At 32.7% G+C, this 23,066-nt stretch overlaps 1 protein-coding gene across 1 annotated transcript in view; it reads right to left on the reverse strand.

Moving 5' to 3' along the window:
• The window catches only part of LOC129234153 (serine/arginine-rich splicing factor 4-like), a 39,466-nt gene that overhangs the window by 12,371 nt on the left and 4,029 nt on the right, over positions 1–23,066 (reverse strand). The window contains exons 4-5 of the mRNA XM_054868054.1: positions 6,678–6,773; positions 2,162–2,191 (exon numbers count right to left, since the gene is read on the reverse strand). Coding sequence (XP_054724029.1) covers positions 2,162–2,191; positions 6,678–6,773 — 126 coding nt within the window. The remainder of the gene's footprint in view (positions 1–2,161; positions 2,192–6,677; positions 6,774–23,066) is intronic.

Consider the following 23,066-nt stretch of genomic DNA (forward strand, 5'->3'; position numbering starts at 1 on the left):
AGTGGGTTGCATGAATTAGTTTAGCATGCCGTATGTTGGGCACTACTGTTTTAGAGCATTGGTATTCCTCTTTTTCTGTATTCTATCGCCTGACTTAAAAGCTTTATTTCCTAAAATATTCAACAAATTAAGATAAACCTCTGATAAATTCAATAATAAAGTCTTTATGAGTGATGGAATCGAACTCGCATGCAATTGAATTGCTTTTTTTTTTTTTTTTTTTTGAGTGGGCGTGGCAAAACTAAGAACATGAAATTTTGCTACTACAGAACATGAAACATAAGAGTGTTGAAAATAACAGAGAATTCAAAATGAGTGATGTCCAGGCAGTAAAATCACATCACTAAAAATGGCAAGCTGCAGCGACAGAAGTGGATGCAATGAGATTTCAAAACTCAAGTTTGATTTTTAAATCGTTCAATTTTTCACTTTAGCTTTCAATTTTTCAATTTTTAGCTTTTATATGCTATACTGTTAAATCACTCAACATTTCTAATGCTCCTTTAGCTACTGTTCCTTTCTCTTTGTCCAGGACATTTTTCCATTACTTGAAATAAATTTCCATGACTTTCAATGAAAATTTCAATTTTCCATGACTTCTCCAGGTCTGAAATTGTTTTTTTTTCCCATGACTTTCGAGGATTTCCATGACCCGTACGAACCCTGGGCAAATCTACTGCTCATCATATGAGACATTAAGTATTTCTTGCTCTTTTTGCAAATGGACAGGAAGTAGATTAAAACTTCAGATGATACTGCAAAAATATTTGTTTTATGGACGGCAAAAATTTGCATGCAAAATCTTTGCAGGATCGAAAATCCAGCTAAATATCATGCAGAATCCTGCGAGATTTGGGATTGGAAACCCTAATCCTAACCCTTGTAGGGCACCAGACAAACATTTTTACTGTACTGAAAAGTTATGATAATGTGACATACATTAATCTGGCTTGCAGATACAGTATTTATGCATGCTTTTGAGTTTCATATTTTAATTGCATTTTCTTTTTTTAAAAGAAACATTTAAAAAATAATAGCACAATTGGATTTCTTGTTTAAATGCTTTGGTTTTCAGGCTTTATCTGTTGATAAAACATTCAACTAATTATATTTTGTTTTTAAAGTTATATGCACATGCTTTAATTTTTTTCTTTTTTTTTTTTTTTTGAAGAATTAACAGTTGAAGCAATATACATTCCTTTTTTTCCATTTAGTAAAAATATTCATACAATGTAGCAACAAGTCTCATATGCCACACCTTTTATCTACACGGTAACTTTCAGTGTTGTGGTTTAAGATTGCTTTAACGTTTTCATTGAAAAAAGAAAAGTCCTAGATAAAGTGATTATTACAATGAAAAATATCTATGAATTTAATAGTTTATCGGCCACTGGCTACTCTAACAAAAGTCTTTAACTTCCATATCTACTTAAAAGATTGAGTATATGTATATAAATACAGTAAACTCTTTAATATCCACAGCACACTTTCAAAAAAAAAAATCCCTCGCAATGACTGACGGATTGTAGGTAAATGCATACATTTTAACTTAAAAAGGGAGAAATTTTGTTTTTGAGACATTTCTTTTGCTTTCTTTCCCCTCCCTTCCATTGACATTAAACTTTTTAAGGTCATCAAAAGCTAACAGTTAAAATCTGATTTTTAGATCAACAGTAGTTACTTGTGTAAATGAGTGACCAGACCAGTCTTGAAAAGTTTTTTTTAATTCCTCTCCCCTCCCCTTTGTGTTTTCAGTGTAACCTAAATCTGCTCACATGGTTTGCTTGCTTATGTGTGTAATACGTTTGCAATAGTGAGAGATTTTTTTCAAGCTTTCACATGAATTTTTTATATATACTTTTAATGTTGTAGCTATGGTTTAAATCTATGCCAGTGTTATTGATCTATTAAAGTGTTTTGCAGCATCAATTTTTTCCAAGAAATCCTTTCAGAAAAAAAAACTTTCAAAATTTAAGGTTTTTTCCTGACTGTTCTCATTTCTACACCTCATCATTAAAAAATTCCCCACCTTTCTACTTTTTCAATAAATCTGGCAACTTTTCCTACATTTTAAACTAATTTCTTTCTTTTTTTTGTGATAATCTCAAGTTTTCCTGAAGTGAACAAACGATATTAATCAACATAATAAAAAGTAGCTTACTTGTCTAGCAGGTCTACCATAATTTTCTCTCTGAAAAAAAAAATTTATATTTAAAAAAAATCATTTAGATTAAATTAATTGGAAAAAGGCAATAGATTTTGTTTACACAAGCAAAAAAATCTGAAGCATTTAAAATATAACAAAACAAAAAAATCAGTACCCACCAATAATAAAATCACTGTTTACATTTCATTTATTAAATCAAATTTAAAGGAACAGCTTCAAACTAATGTGAAATAATTTTAAAAAATCTCAACTAACTAATATCAGTACCATAGTTTTGAAGAACATACTCTGTGGACATATAGCTGGAACATATGGCTCTCTGTTTAATGACACTATTTAATTACTTTCTCTATTTAAAGACGACTTTTCACGGTCCTAGATGGTTCACGATACTTTTAAAAGCATTCTATTTAAGGACACTTTCTACTTAAGGATGATTTTTTGTGGTCCCTTGAAAGCCGTTAAACAGAGAGCCAACTGTATGTGATTGCTAAAAAGCTGAAAGTTTTTTTTGTGGAGTTTGTGAATCTTTGCTCTACTAGTTAATCATCATCACTTAAATTCGATTTGATTCATGTGAATTTATATTAAACTGGTTTTAAAGACCTTTAAGATTTTTTGTTTTTGGTGAAATAATACTCCTAAGCTGATTCAGGTTTTATTTCTTAGTACAGTGAAATCTCTGTATGTTGACCACTTGCAGTGCCATACTTTAGTGGTCAACTTAAACAGGTGGTCAACTTATAGATGTTGATTTATATGAGAGGATTAATTCTGTACTTAAATGAGCTGATGTGCGCAACACATGACTTCCTTTTACTCCAATTTAATGTTATTTTCCCATTATTGGCAATTTTAATGTGATTCAGTAGTTTACTTTCTAAATGTCACCAACAACGGCCAAATTGGAATTAGATTTTAAAAACAAATTGCCAAATTTGTTACCAAATTGGCAACAAAACTTGGCGACCAAAAGACTGGTGATATACCGCCAAGTGTCTGCCAAATTGTAACACCACTTGAGTTTACATTGAAATTAACAAAGATCCCAAAAAGGGACACCTGAATGCAAACAAAAGGCGAAGTGCACAACTAGACCCCACTAGGAGTTTACGGACCAAATTTCAACTTTCTAGGACATGCCATTCTTGAGTTATGCAACACATAAGACGTACATACAGACGTCGAAAGAAAACTGTTTGTAATTAACTCGGGAATTGTCAAAATGGATATTTCGCGTTTCTATACGTTCTTAGACACTTATCCACTTATCTGCGGTCAAGTCAAAAAAAAACTCAACATTTATTCGGGGGTGAGCAAAATGAAAATTAAGGTCGATTTCTGAGTGAAAATTTTTCTACGAATACAATACTTCCTTTTTTGTAAAAGGAAGTAAAAAGTGGTCAACTTAGACGAGTGGTTAACTTTACAAGTTTTACTGAAACTCATTTTGTGGAAAAGCAAAATATTTTTGCGAGTTTTCTTTAATTTTGTAAGAAAGAAATTATTGTGAATTTTCCTTTTTTGTCCCGAAAAAAAGTTATAGCAGGTAGGGTAACGGCACCAGTAACAGACAAGATCCAGTAACAGACAGTCGTAAGTTAGGATTTAAATAATAAGACTTTAAGGAGGGTAAAACTAATGCTGCTGCTACCCATGAATATAGTGCAATCATCTAGTGTTATCAGAGTGAATTTTATGAGCCTTTAGGTATTTACAAGACAGTGGTGGAAGGTTATGAACAGCCATCACAAGGTCTGATGGTGTTTCATGTTCAGTTGAGTTAAATAAGTTTTAGATCTAAAAACAAGGAACTTTTGCACATTTTGAAGAGAAAGGGGAGTTATGTCCATTTCTCATTCTTTCCCTCTCCTAGCTGTTACTGGGTATCATCAGAATTGTTGGTGTCTGTTACTGGGAGTGACTTTTTTTTCGAAATTGAACAAATAAAAACAGAATTGATTAATTCAGAGGATCCAGAAGCAGCCAAACGTTAGATGAGATGTAATTGCATGAGAGAAAATTAGTTTTACAAGTCTAAATAGATTGAAAGGCTCAGAAAATTGAGTGAACCTGAGAGCAATGTCTTAAGCAAGTCTGCTACTGGTGCCGTCACCCTAAAAAACTTAAATGCATGTAACAGTCAAAAATTTAAATGTATATGACGTAGGACTGGGCGATACATCGATAAACATCATTGTCAAGCAATCATCCCCACACCATTGTTAAAATTTCGTGTTCTTCTGATACATCGCGGTTCCTGATGTATCACAAAACATTGTGATGCACACAGGGTAAATTTTGTCCCTCTGTGGGGGGAAGGGGATACCCCCTCCCATGGGGGCTACCCTTATAAAAATCAATTTTTTTCGGCTCTTTTTCCAAATTCGGCACAGAGGCTTTTAGATGCTCGAGATTTCATGTAAGGTAGGTTTTGTCCCTCTATAGATAGGGGAGGGAGCAATTCCCCCAGGGGAGTTCTAATTTTAAAATCAGGTTTTTGTCTGAGCTTTTCCAAATTTTTCGATAATAAAATGTTAAGTTGATAATCATCTCACACGTATTTTTCTCTTTCATAATTGCAGAGGGAGAGAAGGGCAATTTCTCCATGAAACAGTGAAAACATCTTTTATGTATATTCATTCAGGAGTGCCCTCCCCCATGCCTCCAAGCAAAAACCCCCCAAACACACTTAAGAAATACAAAAAAAGCAACCCAGCGATATGACCTCCCCCCCCCCTCCACCCGGACACCCGATTTAATGAAAAGAAAAAATATCGATGCATCACAATGTATCAGAATATCGTGGTGTTTACTGCCGATGTATCCGGATGTTAAAATCTGTAACATCGCCCAGCACTTATATGACGGGGGGGGGGGGGGGGGGTGTTCTAGGAAAAATCTGATATGATACACAATATTCTTTCAACCAATAAAAATATTGAAATAAAGTATTTACTCAAAAATGAATTTCCAGAGCGAAAGAATCTTCAAATTTGTTCTTCTTAATTTACAGATATTTCTTTTAATAAATATTTTACATTTCAAACAAATAAAAGAATAAAGCAACTGTGTACTTTGTATAACCATCCTTTCAAATGATTGAAATATTAGCAGGAAGTAAAAAGATTTAAATTTCAAACACAAAAAGTTAATAAAAATAATCTTCATATGCACTCAAACCTGTTTCTGTGCGGTCTTTTGAGTGTTTTTTTTTATTTGGTCCCTATCCACCACACAAAAACAGGTTTAAGTGCATATAATAGCCAAAATCACTGATCGAGTAACGCTCTGAAGTCACCAGCAATGAAGTTACTTTTAAAATGAATTACTTTACAATTGAGAATGTTTTTGAATTCTGTATATATTTTTACGAGAAAATAGCCGAGATTCTTGATTTTTGTTTTCAACTTTGGCAATTTTTTCGCACCAAAAAGAGTTAATAATGTACTTTGACCTTGCTGATTTTGCCAGAAAGGAACAATTGTCCAAAGTTATGCAACCTGAAATTTCAACAATCAAAAACAGGCCCCCCCTAAACAGGCAGTTGCTTCACTCAAGGAAAAAGCAATTTTCATCCGTCATACCTTGATGGCCGATTTACTAGTAAGAAAAAAATTAAATTCCATGATTTTCATATTTCTTAACATCTTTAATCAACTTATTAGACCAATTTTAATATTTTAAAAACCTTTATAAACTTAAGATAAACACTTGTGAAACTTTATAATTTTTACTGGTGATATTGGATCGAGTTGACTCTGATGCAAATGAATTAAAATTTTCGAGTGGGCTTGAAAAAATGACATATGCAATATTTCAATTACACAATATGAAGTATAAGAAATGAACTATCAATGTCCAAGCAATAGAATCACATAGTAAACAAAAATCAGAGACTTTTATAGAAGGGAAGTCAGATTTTTATAAGAGTTAAAAATCGGGGCTAGTTCGTAAAAGCATAAAAAGACAGCAAAAATGTGCAAATTTTAACCTAATCCGTAAAATTTTGTTAAGTCTGTTTTAGAACTCAAAATCCATGACCAAATGTCAATTCCCATGATTTTTGAGCATTTTCCACGAAAATCCTTATTTTTAATTACCAAATTCAATCATAGTTGAAATCCATGATTTCTCATGACTTACCAGAAGCGTTATTATTTCACTCTGTGAAATATATATTTAGTTTAAAAGTATTAGGCCATCAAAGCGAAATAAACCAGCCAAAATATTAAGGGTAAATTCTGCATTGGTATAAAATTGATCTAGAATGTTGAAAGGTCACTTTCATAATGCAAATTTTTTGTAAAGGGGCAGCTTTTACGATGAAGAATTTTGTGAAAGTGCGGCAAAGCAGACCAAATTCTGGTCTAGATCAATCCCTAATACTTAAAATACAATTGCTTTGTAACTTTTAAAAATATCAGTTTAAAGTTTTCTTATATCTATAAATGAAAGTTAATCACTGGAGTGTCTAACGCACTTTTTAAAATTAAAAATATATAATTACCCCGCCTCCGCCAGAGCGATATGATGGCCCGCGAGCCCATTCCACAACGATGCTCTGTCCTCTTATTTCTCTACCATTTTCATATTTTATAGCATCCTAAGAACAAGCATTTTTATTAAAAAAAACAAGAACTACAAATCATTTTACTATTTATTATTTGATTCAAAACATGAACAAAATTATAATAACACACATGACTCATTAAAACAACATATGTTCAATTTTAAAAAGCTAAAAACATAAGTGATATTTTAAAACATTCAATGAAGTCAATTTTTACAAAAGGACTTGTTAATGCTTGCCAACTTAATGGTTTTAAATTTCTCTTCCCACATATCTTCCAATCAAACAAAAATGTACAGGAGTAATGATACATAATTAATAATTAAATTTAAAAACACAAAGGCACGAAAGTGTTGAAAGCAGCTTTTGTTTGACTGTGATCCACAGCTTTTTTTTTTCCAAACATACTAGCAGTTGCAGTTTTGTAATTTTTTTTCCCTTTAAAGCAAAATACTGAAATGATAAGTATAAGAGGCATCTAAAACACTGAGTTGTAAGACACCCATTTTTGGAAACAATCACGCTTGTTCAAATTTGGCTAACATTTTGCTGATTTAGATGAGATGCATCTAACAATTGAACACATTGGCAAAGTAAATGATTTTTAATTTGGCATTTCTTAAGTTAGATATAAAGCACTTTTAACCTTTACAAACTAATCTGCATAATTGTGCAAGTGAGCCTAAAATAAAAAAAGTATTTTTCTATACTTATGTCAGTTAAAACGGAACCTGCACATTTGTCCGTGTTCATTTGTTTTAGCAGCTTTTAATTCCATTTGATGGCAATAGTTCCAAGGCAGGATAAGTTTTCTTATTTTATGAAGAGTCCATAGTGACACAAAAAAAGGTTAAATGTAAGTAATGTCATATGTTTTCAAATATTTTTTGTGTTTGTTCAGATTTATTTATTTATTTTTTATCTAAATAGATGCAAGGGCGCCCATATGCAAAATTAAGGGAGGGGGGGGGGGCTCAGATACTTTCTCCATGGTTTAGCAGGATATTTTCCCCATAGAATCCGATTTCAGTACAGATTCGAGTTATTAAAATTTGACATTTTTGATAACTTATTAATTGCTGGAGAAGAAATATTTTTATATTTTTGCAAAGAAAAAAGTACTAAAAGCAAGGAAGTTCTAATTTCAAAGGGAAGGGGGGTGCTTGAGCTCTTCTTACTCCCCCCACCCCCCATATGGGCGCCCTTGAATAGATGTTATTTATACTTCAATTGCTTTTGGTCTTATAAAATTAATTGAAGGTTGGAAAATTTTGAAAACCAGTGACCTACACAATTGCGTAAGTTCAGCAGTAGGGGAATGTGAGGCAAAGTAAAATGGTTAAGATGACCGAGTTTTTTTAAAATGAACAAACCGGAAATTTATTTTGAAAATAACAGTACATAAAGAAAGAACATTTTCATTTTTTATAAAGCTTTGGTTGAAACAGTATTTTTTATTTTTTGGCAATAAATTTGAGTCTTCAAGAAAAAGTGGGAAAATGTCCACCTTCTTTTTCATGGGGTAAAGTGAAAAATAAAATATTTTTCTAACGAAATATTTTCTATTCGATTGTAAAACATATTTTTGATCAAAAGAATCAGTAAATAAAAAGTTAAATGAATAAATGAAAAGATAATGAAACAATAAACAAATAATTTAATGAATAAATCAATTAATATATGAAGAAAAATAAATGAGCGGATAAAAGAATGAAGGAATAAGAAAATGAGTGAATGAATGATTAAATAGGTGAATTACTAAATGAAGGAATGTAAATGAATTAATCAATAAATGAAAACATAAGTGATTTATATTAAATGATTGAGTGAGTAAATGAAACAAACTATTTCATTTTGCCCGTATATACGTGACTGATTGTACAATTTATTTAAAATACAAATGAGCTTAATATTAACTAAATTAAAACTGCATTGAATATTAGGAGGTCTCAATCAAAATTTAAAATGTTAATAACAAGAACTTTATTATTTTATACTAACAAAAATAATTTTTGACTTACAACAAAATATTACACTGACACACACTACTGACTGGAATAGACTACATATGGTACTACATAGTTAAAATAATATCAAATAGGTGGCGCTAAAATCAGAATAAATATTTCACCATTTCCTTTTCCCCGCTATTCCACTTTGCCCCATGTTCCCCTGCATTGAAGAATAACATCCAAGTGATAGCTGCAAATGTGTGAGTTGCGAGTTAAATTTTCACGTTTTGAATTTATACCTTTGAATATTTTCAGGATTTTTGATGAAAAAGACAATATTTGACACGAAAAGATGTATGAATTACTAGTGCAGATTTTTTTTTTAATTAGTCACAAATGTAATAAAAATGATACTGTTGTCCCTTAAATAATATATTGTCACGCTTTTCTTTCTCTTTGTCAAATTTACTCCTATCAATGGGGAGGAAAACAACAAAATCTTTCATTTCTGCGAAAAGGGTTGAGAGTTACCTTCTCTATGGGGAAAATAAAATAAAAATAGTGCTTAAGGCTCTTCTATACCGTCCATCTTGGTTTTCGACGCTAATGCTTTCCCTACGGGAAAATCTGCTACCTATGCAAAGCATAACACGAGAAATTACTGGAATATTTTCATGCGGTTTGTTTTAAACGATGGCTATGACACAGAACTAGATATGCGCTTTTTTATTTTTTCTGTAGTTACTTTGAAATTTTTTTAATAGCATTTTAAAACTTTAAACGACTATTTTAACACGTTTGAAAAATGATATGGAAAAACTGAAAAAGGAGCGCAAAAGATTGAACATTTCTCTTTAAAAACATATTTTGAGTTTGTTTCTGAGACAATTTGTTCTATTGATATTCTCCACGGAGTAAAGCCTTGTTTTCGAAAAATTGTGAAAAACTGCGAAAAACACGCCTTTCACCAGACCACACCCATTTCCTCCCACTTTGAGGGACCACTTTCTCTTCTCCCCCAGGGTCTTCAGGGTCTTGGAGTCTTGTCTTCTGCTTCTCCGCTCCTCCGCTTTGCCTCAATGGCAGGCAATAAATTATTGAATCCCTACTAATGACCATTCATTCTTTGTCGTTTTGTGTGTTGGTCTTGTATTTCTGTGACATCGACGAAACTCGTTCTAAAAAGAAGTTTTTTTCTTCTTTCGAGTTCTATTCGATAAGTTTTTGAAATTATTTAGGTGATATATTTTTCAATGCTGTTTTAATATAAGTACCCCGTTTAAATGTAGAAGTTATTTTATTTGAAAAATCAGTGAAAATTACCGCATCTTATAAAGGGAAAAAAATTCGAAATGCCATTTTTATTTATGTATTTCTTTATTAAATTATTAATTTAAAAAATATATAGCCAAGTACAGTGATTGCGATTTATATCTCGATGTGAAATTTGCAAAAATATAAACGAATTCACTTAAAATACACTAGCCACATTAGGGGAAAAGTGGCGAGTAAATCATGAATTTTCCCACTCCTGAGTGTATGTGCAGTAGAATGAGATTAATCTGGCGATTATACATATTCCCCAGAGATTATTCAAAATGGGGTTGTTTCCTTCAGTCAAAAGTACTATTTTTAGTCATTGAAATTGATAGAATAAGCAAAAAAAAAAAAAAAAAAAACATGAAGCGAGAAAAAACTTTCATTTCCAGATGCTTATTTTTTAACATGTCCGATTTTGAAAATAAGACGTGGTCTTTATGACGTCACAAATGATGTACTTAGGCGCATCTGTGTATTGCGTTTTCACGTTATTGTATTCAAGAAGCGAATTAAATATTGCGCTCTACGTTTGCTATCAACCATATCGTTGCCATTACACTTGAGTAAAGATGCGAATTAAATATTACGCTCTACGAATGGCAACAGTGAATGGTATTTCATCATTTGTGATGTCATCGGCAGAAGCGTACATAATAAAAGCGTACCGATTAAAATAAATTTTTAAAATTATTAAACTTAGTCAAATTATTTAAAGAATGGTCAGATTCTATTTGCAACTCCAGAGCTCGAATACGCTACCTTGCGGTGATTAACAATACTAAAGAAAAAGGTAAAACATTCCATTCCACGTGTTTTCTTTGGGTAAATTACAGGCTTCAGACAGTTTGTTGTGTAATGTAATTTCAGAAGAATAGAAATGAAAGCTTCCCACAAACAAAAATTACTGTCATTCACCGTCAAAGCAGGTTATAAGTTACGGCATCTGTTTGTTCTACCTTTTACATCCACTATTAGACAGTGATTGCAGCGCCCCCTATAGTTTATTGGAGTTGCGAATGTTTTTAAGCATGCTCTTTCAGAAAAAAAAAAAAAAAAACTTTTAATTTTGGAATCAACCCCATTGCCACTAAAGTTGGGAAATAGTCTTTGTTATAATAAAGCTGAAAGTCTGTCTGTCTGGATGTCTGGAGGATGTCTGGTTGTCTGGATCTCTGTGACGTTATGTCCGTCGGACGTTTTGTCCCTCGGATGTTTTGTCCGTTGGACGTTTTGGTCATGGATGTTATGTCCGTGGACGTTATGGATCTGGACGTTATGTCCGGTTCCCGTGACGCGCATAGTGCCTTGACCGCTCGGCCGATTTTCAGGAAATTTGGCACAAAGTTATTTTGTAGCGTGGGGTGTGCACCTCGAAGCAATTTTTCGAAAATTCGATTTTGTTCTTTTTCTACTCCAATTTTAAGAGCACTTTCCCGAACAAAATTTTCATACGACAGACGAGTAAATTACCAAGTTATCATAACGTGGAACCGTAATATGGTAAGCCAATAGGCGAAAAATTCACCATACATTTTTTGTAATTATACAGGCGAACCATAAGACCTTTTAATTTTCTACTACAAGCAAAGCCGTGTGGGTATGACTACTATTTATTATTTATCAAATATATTTCTTGACTCGTAGTGGTGAATACAATAAAAGTCCATAGCTTTTCTAAAAATCAGGTCAATTTGTATAGAAAAAATATTTTGCTTGACAATGTTCCTGAACTAGCAATATTAATTAAAAATAATCGTCTCTTTCTGGAAGGATCAGATATATCACACACAACGATGCCTTTGAAAATGAAGTTTAGTAAAAAAGTTGCTAATAATTCGGAAAGTCACAGCAGAATGAGTCTGAATAGGTTATCTTACAAGAAAATGTTTTTCATTAGAATATTGGCTTGGTTTGCTTTTTGATATCGAGGCTTTGTGTGTTATGCATTTACTTTCAGATCTTTAATTTTCAAGACTTTGACATTATATAGAATTCTAAATATGTAATTAAATTTGAAGTTCCGTTTTGTTTAGGTAAACATTAAATAGTTAATAATATAAACTTTTTTTTTTATAGAATTAAAACTATTATCTAATATACATTTTCCAAGGCAAGAAATGAAAGTAATGTACAAAAAAAAGGCACATTTCAGTTTTTTAATTGAAATATTATTAGAAATTGTAATTGCAACCGAGACATTTTTCTTTTTTTAGACGATTGAGTTTTCTGGTGTTGCTTGAAAATGTTCAGTTTTTGTAATTAAGATCTCATTACTCCACAAATAATCCTAATTTATTGCATTATCCACGAATAGGAAATTATGTGAATAAACTAGTAAATTTGATAAACATTACATAATGTATCATATTTACCAAGTCTATTGAAAATTATGAATAATCGTCGCTAGTTATATATAATCAACAGTTTGTTTCCGTTACACACACACACGGCAGGGAGGTACTTGGGCACCCGAGTAGGAACGTAGGTGGTTTTTGGAACGCCAAAAAAAGAACCAAACCGTTCCAATTTTAATTTTAGGACCTGAAAATGGCATTAAATGGCTCTTTCTACCCGAAATAATTAACCGATTTCTTTAATTCAAGTCCCATTCGAAAGTCCGCGAAAAACACCGAAAGAGTTCCTTCATTTCCTTCGAATTTTGAAAAAAAAAAATCTGTAAAATCCCCGGGAAAACATTAAAAAGCACTGCTAAGATATATGGTACAGAAATTTTAAATCGGAAAATTATCGTTTGCGCGATCTCATTTTAAATAAGCGTTCAGAAGGTTACCCCTCTTTTTTTCTCGGTTGTGACTAAATAAAATTTTGTTTTCTGTTTTTGTTTTGAGGTAAAAATTTCCCCTTTTGATTATTATTAGGCGATTAGTCTTCTTTTTTTTCTTTCTTTTTTTTAGGATTTTAGTTGCATTTCTGGAGGGTTGCGTTTAATTTTTTCGGGAACTGTTGATTTCCCGTTTTCTTTTTTCTATCTTTGAGAATGATTGTTTTGATGGGAAATTTTGTAGTATTTTTTTTTTCTCTAATTGAAGCCTGATTGTTGAACATGCGTCATTTGACAAAACTTATATTTTCGAGGTATACCGTGCAAAGCCTGGAAATGCAGCTAGTCTATATAAATAAAACAGAGAATATATTTATATGTGTGTGTGTGTATGTTACCTGTACAAATCCACAGTTTACGTCGGATCTCGACCAAATTTGACAGGGAGGTACTTGGGCACCCGAGAAGGAACGTAGGAGGGTTTTTGAATGCAAAAAGTACCGAACCTTTCGAATTTTAATTTTAAAGCCTGAAAATGGCATTAAATGGCTCTCTCTAACCGAAATAATTAGTCTATCAGTTCGATTTTGGTGCCATTCAAAAGCCCGCGAAAAACACCGATAGAGCTCATTCATTTCCTTCGAGTTTCACTAAAAGAAACGAGCTGATGTGCATCACATGACTTCCTTTTACACCAATTTAATGTCATTTCCCCATTATTCGCAATTTTAATTTGATTCAATAGTTAACTCTCTAAATATCACCAACAATGGCCAGATTGAAACCAGATTTAAAAAAACAAAACAATTTTTTTTTTCAAAATTAATTTGAATTTTGAAATTTTGAATTTAAATTATGTTTTTCGCAATCACGAGTTGCGACAGAACGCTACTCATTGGTTACTACCCCACTCACTTGTTTGTAGAAACTGTTCCTGTTCCTGTGTGTGTGAGAGCGTGCTTGTGTCTAGGACATGGACACTACTGACCACGAGCATCGGCTACTTGGGGCCAGTGCTCAGGACCAGAGGAGTCGTGCTGGAGCCGCGCCTGCAGATGGGGTTGAAAATGGAACCAGACGTCAAGGACGGTCAAATGAAACCAATTAGCAATCGTGATTAGCTCGAAAAACGCCAAATTTGTTGCTAAGTTGGCGACAAAACTTGGTGACCAAAAGCTTGGCGAAAAATTGCCAAGTGTTTGCATAAATTATAATACTACTTGAGTTGGCATTGAATTAACATTGATTCCCCCCCCCAAAAAAAATGTGTAAAAGACCCCATTTGGAACATCCGAATGAAACCAAAATGGGAGGTGCACAACTAGACTCCACTAGGAGTCTACGTACCAAATTTCAACTTTCCAGGACATACCGTTCTTGAGTTATGCGACATACATACGCACATACGTATATACGGACGTGAGGAGAAAAGTCGTTGTAATTAACTCAGGGAATGTCAAAATGGATATTTCGGGTGTTTATACGTTCTTAGGCACTTATCCGCGTGTGGTCGGGTTGGAAAAAAAAAACTCAATATTCATTCGAGGGTGAGCAAAATGGAAATTAAGTCCGAATTTTTAGATAATTTTTTTTCGTGAATACAATACTTCCTTTTTTGTAAGTAAAAAGACTTTAAAATCACCAGGAAAAAATTAAAAATCACTGCTGAGCCTAATGGAACAGAAATTTTAAATCGGGAAATTATCGTTTGCGCGATCTCATACTAAAGTAGCGTTTAGAAGGTTGCCAGTTTTTTTTCTCGATTGTGACTAAATAAAATTTCATTTTCGTTTTGAGGTAAAAATTTCCCCTTTTGATTATTATTTGGCGATTTATCTTTCTTTTTTTTTCTTCAGGATTTTAGTTGTATTTATGGAGGGTTGCGTTTAATTTTTTCGGGAACTTTTGGTTTGCCGTTTTCTTTCTTTGAGAATGATTATTTTTACGGGAAATTTTGTAGTATTTATTTTCTGTAATTAAAGCCTGATTGTTGAGCATGCGTCACTTGACCTAACTTTTATTTTCGAGGTAGTCCGTGCAAAATAGGGCAACGCAGCTCGTATATAAATAAAACAAATATATGTGTGTGTGTGTGTGTGTGTGTGTGTATGTTCCCTATACCAATCCACAGTTTTCGTCGGATCTGGACCAAATTTAGCAGGGAGGTACTTGGGCACCCGAGAAGGAACGTAGGCGGGGGGGGGGGGGAGGTTCAAACGCCAAAAAAGAACCGAACCATTCGAATTTTAATTTTAGGGTCCGAAAATGACATTAAATGACTCTTTCTACCCGAAATAACTACCCGTTCAGTTCGATTTTGGCGCCATTCGAAAACGCTCGTAAAACTCCCATACAGTTCATTCATTTCTTTCGAATTGAAAAAAAAAAAGGCCGTTAAATCACCGGGAAAAAACTATCGTTTGCACGATCTCATTTTAAATTAGCGTTCAGTTGGTTGCTAGGTATTTTTTTCTCGGTTGTGCCTAAATAAAATTTTGTTTTTGTTTTGAGGTAAAAAATTCCTCTTTTAATTATTGTTTGGCGATTTATCTTCTCTTTTTTTTTGGGGGGGGGGTGGATTTTAATTGTATTTATGGAGGGTTGCGTTTAATTTTTTCGGGACTTTTGATTTGCCGTTTTCTTTCTTTGAGAATGATTATTTTTCACCCCAGCTGCCTATTTTTTAAAAAGTGCCTGTTTTTCACCCTAGTTAGAGGTACCATTTCGCCTCCGTATTGGGTGCCGCTAGTGGTCAAGTGTTCAACCCATGAAAGGTGCCGAATGCAATCTGTAGTTTTAACAGTGTACTCGAGCATCGCAGAAAGATTTGGCACTGGCACCCCTGAAGATGTTTTAAACTTTAAAAAATATGTCTTTATAGCTTTCTCCTTCTTCTTCTCCCTCATTTTAAAATAAATTTTTAATCAAATATGTTAGGTGCTCATATTTTACATCTTCAAGAAAACTTGAAAAAACACCAAGCATTTATACGTTAATTACAAATTTTAATCGTAACGGAAAAGAGCCTCATTCCTATTCCACGTGAACGAAAATGAAGCAGAAATACCAAAAGAAACCTTTTTAAAAAAGCTTTGTAGGATTGTAGCATATTTATATTTTGATCACAGAATTACAGCTATGGAAAGTTTAATTACTAGCACAACAGAATAGATTATTGCGAGGTAGAGTTTTGCAAGAGTGTGAAGTAGATATTTTTCAGACATTGTCATTAACTTTAAAAAATTTTTTTGTCAGTTTCCCTGTTGCAACATGCATGCTAGAGACGCATCGAGTACTCGGTACTCGGCCATATTTTGATCATGAACTCGGCCAATACCGCGTAGTTGTAAAAAATTGAATATTGTTCAAAGCAGATTTTACAATTAATAAAAAAGTACAAGCATATAATATACTGCAATCATTTACAATTCAAATTAAAAAGTCAAATTCAAATTTTGAGAATAATGAATTTTTTTATGCTTCAATGGAGTAAATCTTATATTTTAATACCCAAAGTTAATGAAACTTATTTATTAAAAATGGAGCAAAAAAGGTAAGTACAGAAAATATGAAATTTTTATGTTATTAAATGGATTTTTGCAGCATGAAAGTACCTTTTCTTAAAAAATAAAACAACGTTAAAAGCACAAATGTGCAGGAATACTGCAGACACGTGTTCTGGCATTACAGGAAATGCTTTTTTCAATGCAAAAAACGTGAGCTTATGGATTTGAAGACATCCGACAAAAGTCGTATTATTAAACATTCATTAGCTCACATTTTATGCACTAAACAAGATGTTCCTTGTGATGCAGAAACACGTGTCTGCAGTGCTCCTGCACATTTGTGCTGTGTTAACGTTGTTTCACTTGCTTTTAAACATTATTTACTTTTGGCGGACTAGAAGTATGGATTGATATAATTTGTTTTAATTCCAACTTGATTAACACTACCTTTTATGTATTTGTTTATTTTTAATCTAAAAAATAACTTATTTGTCAAAATTATTGACAGAAACAAATCTTTTCAATAATGCGCAATTAAATTTCGGCTGGAATTTTGTTTTTAAAACTATTATTTGTGTGTGTGTGTGGACATGGAGGTATATACTACTCTTCCACTGACCACTGAGTTCAAAATTCGTCACATGTGTGTCGGTGGTTCTTCTTAAAACATAATTGGAACTTGGAACTCGATACTCGACCAAAGTGCTACTCGGTACGTCTCTAATGCATGAATTACTGAAAGGTTCTTTTGTTCAATGAAATGATAAAAAAATATTTCCTAACATGTTTCCCTTCGACATACTGGGTTGATAAAATTAGAATTTTTATCATATCCTCCTTGAATGTACGCGAACCTTTTGAACCTTTTTTTTTTTTTTTAATGCCTGGTCTGTGCTCGGCAGTTATAAAATGGCTTTTAACAATTTTCCAGTGCACAGTTCACCGTTTTTGTGTAATGTTAATTTTTGTTCTCAAGGTGTCATTATTGTACTTAATGATATTGATCTGAATTATTTTCATTACTGCATTAAAAAATTCAAACCCTGAGCAGTTTTAAATCGAATGAAAGAAGTAGAAATACCTTTTCCGTCGGACTGCGATCTATTGTTTCCACTTTATATCATGTAACTTGATTTTATGTTATGTTATTAGGTAGTTTTTATTACTTGCTCCTTTCTTCGGATTGAAATGTTGCGTTGAAAACCCGAGTACAGTCAAATACATCAGTTGATATGAAAAAATAGATTCAAGGAACGGGAATTTATTTCTAACTTGTAGCATTGTGGAACTGATAAAATTTTATTCAGGGCGAATGACTAATGTCTGAGAATAACATCCATATTTATAGTGGAATATGTTTTTGTTTTTGTTAGTGATAGTTCTTGAAATTGCGCCTTTTATCTCAATGACTATTATACATCCCCCTCCCCCCTCGCAACGTTAATTTCTGTTCCCGCCCTCCGCCCCTGTTTGTAACTGAAAAGGGAAAAAAAAACCTTAGAATGTTCCTATTTATTCTCAAGTATCACTTATTGTGATATGTGCAGTAGTTTCGGAAATTCGATTTTTAAAAATTTTGTTCATCATTTGTGCGCACCATGTTCAATATTGAAATTTAGATGAATTTATGTTATAACTTTTCTTTTCTCTCTTTTTTTTCTGCCTTCATTTCTCAATTCTATTTTCTAGGCATTCTGCAAATTTTCTAGTTTGCAGAATAAGTTAATTTCCTGACACATGGTCTTCTTTCTTCTTTTCTTCTGTCACCCTTTGGCGGGAGAACTTGAGTGGACAACTCAGACAGCTTTCCCTGCTATTCCTTTCGCTGAATACTAAATTCTCGGAAATCGTAAGCAGTCAGCTCTAGAAACACTTTGAAACGAAAACACATGTTTACTGATTTACGGAGGGGAAACAGGCCGGGTGGGAAACATGTTTTGGAACAGGATCCTTCGAATCTTTCGCAGCTCTCTCTGCCCTCGTCCGATCGCAAAGACAGTACCTTCGGGCACAGCTTAGATTTATGGCTGTCCATTCACGTACTCAGTGATTGACGCTGTCCATCATGAAATCTGACCAATTAGCAGTGCAAAAAAAATCGAGTTAGACCCTCCCAGAAACACCCTCTGTGTTGCCACAGATTTCGTGATTTCGCCGTGTCAGATTTTACGGAGAGGTTTAGAAGAGCCTTAATAGTGAAAAATAAGAAATTTCTGGAAAATTTTGAAAAGAGTTTTAGAATTTAGAAAATTTTAACATTATACTGGATACAAGTAGGATACACAAATGTTTGCTGACCCCTAGAAATTCGAATAGTGTTTCGTATATGAAAACCACTACGCAACACTCAAAAAGAAAAAAAAAACCTTAATTTTGAAAGAGACTTGACATAGTTTTGAGCAGGGGTTCCCAACCTTTTTGGATTCACAGACCCTTTGAAATATTTGAATTTTTCACGACACCCCAATACACCCTTATTTCATACACATATATTGATTTCATTGACACCCTGCGGCATCCCTTGTCCCTGCTTATGGCACCCACTTTGGGAACCTCTGGTTTGGAGAAAAATCTCTTAAATTAACACCATATGAAAATTTAAAAATTATATTGTTTTCATGCTTTGACAATAATTGAATATTATTCCATAACATTGATTTTGCTCCCAATATGTTTTATTTACTTTTAAGAAAAATGAGGATTTTTGATAGTTTTCCGAAATTTGAAATTCAGGAGAAAATTCTTGGAATGTTCACGTTTATCAAGAATATTTGATTAACTACTCTAATATCAAAAAATGTAATTAACTTTAAATGCATCCAATGAAACAGTTCATGTTTCAGAGCCCAAGAAACTTATACTAAAAGAAACAGCAAGCAGAAATTCTCCATGGTGAAAGTATCAACAAGTTCAATGCTTTACTAAAAAAAAATTATCTCAAATAAACAACAATCGCCAATCTTTGCTGATGAGAACACAGACCACCTGGAAAAAGAACATTTAACACCTTGCTGCTTACAAGAGAAATAAATAGAATACCTATTGGGCTTGAGTCGAGGATTCATAGGCATAAAGGATTTATATGGAAAGATCAACAAGGCATTTGGCTGCCAGAGCCGCACAGAGGCCACTTTTTCGGTATCGCCGGCTGGCAAATGGCAACAATTGGCAAACGGATTATACAAGTGACATTGGGAATGGGAGGCTACATGGTTCAGAACATAATCGAGCTCGAAGAGGCATTCTTTTTGTGGCCTACGGATATGGTCTCGGCTCAAGGATCAGGCATGGTCAGAGATGTGGAAGGCAGTTTGGAACTGGACTCTCCAACAGCACACTCGCAGAACAGTTAAAATCAATTATTATTGGAAGACAAAAAATAATAACAATTTAGAAGAGCACTGTCACCTGCTCACGCAGTGCTCATTCCATACAAATTGATAAAATTAAAATAGCAATTCTAAAACAAAAATAAAGTCATGTACCTTACATTAATGTAAATTAAAAAACAAGAATTTTAATAATATGTACATCTATTTTGCTTACATCTAAGTATTTCAACATAAAATGGATGATTCATGATTGAACACAATTCTTAACAAGCGACTATTTTATTACAAGTGACTTATTTCACATTGAACAATTAACACTAACCTGCCAAATTTAGGTTGTATTTCTTAACCTTTTATTAGTGAATATTTTGGAGCTGGTTCCGAAAATGACAATTCTTTCTCAACATGTCAGGATTTTTCTAAAATTTTACATTGAAAATTTGCACAATTTTTTGAAAATATAGAATCAAATTTTTTTTCATTAAGTTTTTTTTTCTTTGACTATTACTATGCATTGTTTGACTTCAATATTAATGTATTTACCATGCATTATAGGTAAAAGGTCTGAAACAAGGACAGAGGACTCATTTTTCCCTTAATTGTTGATGAAAATAATAAAGCAAAACTTATGTTCTTTAAGCACATTTTGAATTATTATACAGTCGAATCCCGACTTACGCAAAGAATGCATTCCAAGACCCTTCGCGTAAGTCGGAATTTCACGTTGTGGAACAACGTATGTTTAGAAATTTTTTATAAGCAAACCCAATTATTTCAGACATGTGTTAACACCCCTCAAATTGTTTCAAACCATTTCTTAGCTTTATATTACCGTATGTTTTATAAAGAACTGACATTTTACTGTATTTTAGAAAAAGCGTTACTATTTAACATGATTACTCTGTTATGAAGCACAAAATCAATGATAAATAAGCTACATGTACATTAACAGTAGGGTACTTACAGAAAGAACATTACTGCATTATAATAGCACTGAACAGTAGATATCGTAATTTTAATTATAATTTTAAAATTTATGACGTTTATGCAGTGTGGGTACACCATTATTTCTGGCCTGGCTTCCATTTTCATGATGTTTGTATTTTGCTCAGACACTACTCTGCAAGCTTCATTATTAAAACTAAGTTCTGAACTTTTGCAAATTTCCTTTTCTTGAACAGGGTGGTGACAGGAACAGTGAAAAAAAGTTCCCTGACTTTTTCCTGATTAAGTTCACCAAATTTCCCTGATTTATGTTACCAATGATAATGGTTTTCTTTCTTTGCTCTACTTGAAATGCATTGTATATCTGTATAAAATGCAGTATTTTTAACGTTTTAAGCTGTGTAAAGTTGTTGAACTAAAGATATATTTTCAAAAGATGTTACTTTTTTTAATAAAATGGTTAAAAAAATATATCAAGTCAATCTTTGGGGGGGGGGGGACCTACAAAACAGTACATTAAATTTTTCTACAATGGAAAGATTATAGAAAATTTAAAAAAAAAAAAAAATACTTCACTTCCAGAAACCACTTAGCATGAGAATTTTAAGAAACTATTAAAATTACTCTTAAAACCATATGTGTATTTAAGATAGAACTAAAAAGTAATTAAAGTCATTTTGAACTAAGTTTTCAAACAGTATAATAATTGTTGCAAGAATAACAAGTAATAGTGAAAGAATAGAATATTTATGCAAAACAGATGAAACCATTTGACCTCCATTCATAGGGAGCTTTTCTCTAATCAAGAACATAGGTTTTAATGAATGAATACAGCATTTTAACAATTAAAAAAAAATTATTTACGTACACAAGTTAACTCTATTTAAAATCATTTCAGTATGTAATGAAAAAAAATCTTAGATTGCTTTTGTAACAAAAAACTTTGAAATGCAAGAAAAAAAAAGAAAAAGAAAGCAATTAGTTAATTTCAAAACATATAAAAGAATACAACTTGGTTATAAAATTAAAGAATCACTTAAGTCTGAAGAAAAGAAAACCTTTATAATCTGCGGTGGCAACAAATAATATAACGGCAAAAAACAAAGTTTTTTTTATTGAAAGTTCAGTTTTAGCAATTAAATTGAAAATGCAAAGAAATGATAACTTTTAAGCTTTTATAGTATTAATTCAAAAACCAAAGATTTCTTCTTGAGATCGTGATTACAGTACGCTAATCACTTCAAGACAACGGAATAAAGGCAAAGAAGCTAAGGCATTAATGAAGGCTTCCTCTTTGCCTGTATGGTTGTTTATTTTACGTAGCATTGAAAGCATAAAAGGAAATTTCAAGCTAGGTAAAATAAACAACCTAACAGACACAGAAGCAATCTTAGAAAGTTCATCCTTTGGTTAATAAGTAAGATTCAATACTTTGACGTTGAGGAAAAAAGATGCAAATATGCTGCAGTGTATAATCACACCTCATTAATTTTACTTTTTTTTAAACAGATCATTGGCAGAAAATGCGTAGGGAATTAGAGTACTTAATTTTGTAAAGCAAAAAAAAAAAAAAATTCTTCATAAAATAAATTTTCCCTGATTTTTTGTTATTTTTTCAAAATTCCTTGATATTTCCCTGATTAATAAAGTTCCCTGACTTTTCCCTGATCTGTCGCCACCCTGTTGAACTGCAATTGTATGCATCGAAGATTAACTCATACCTAATTGTCGTGCTACCTTCGAGGCACTTTATAATTGTTTAAGCATCGAGAATCTTTACCTTTTCTTGCATTGTCAGAAACTTGGTTTTTCTTTCCTCTTTTGCTAACTTGAGATGAAAGTCCTTGTTTGGAAACCATTCTGTTTTATCAACGTTCATAAGAAGGAAAAAAACCGTTCAGAATCGGAGCGTTAATTTGTATAAACTATAGCAAAGCGTTGTTTAGACTAATACAATGTGAAATTCCACTGTCAGTGACGCTAAAGGGATGAAAGTCGATTCACAAAATCAATATTTAGCGTCAACGAAGCCCATTCTAATGCTCCGCTGCTCCTTTCCAAAAAATGTCATGTTGCAAGTGAGTAATTTGCGTCAGCAATAAAAAATTCATTACTCATGTAAAAAAACTCGCGTTATAGCCAGTTTGCGCAAGTTGGATCGCGTTGTAGCGGGATCCGACTGTATTTAAATATGTGATTTTCATGTAAAATTAAGGGACTCGTGACAAAGAAGAAGATTGGGAATTTTTCTGGTCATCAGTATAAAGCAGAAAAGCAAATTCATTAGTTTTCTCGTCATTCCTTTTTGTCTGGTCGCCCCTTTTCGTAAACCAAAAATAAAACTAAACAAAGTAGCTGTTAAATTTCTACTAAAACATAACAATTATCAGTTTAAATAAAGGTTAAAAAAAAGCTGGTGGTTAAAAATACAGTGGGGTTCGGGTAGTGCAAATTACAAATAATTTTAGCCGACACATTTCTTATTTAAT

The sequence above is a fragment of the Uloborus diversus genome, chromosome 1 (genome assembly GCF_026930045.1).
Source record: "Uloborus diversus isolate 005 chromosome 1, Udiv.v.3.1, whole genome shotgun sequence".
Taxonomy (NCBI): Eukaryota; Metazoa; Arthropoda; class Arachnida; order Araneae; family Uloboridae; genus Uloborus; species Uloborus diversus.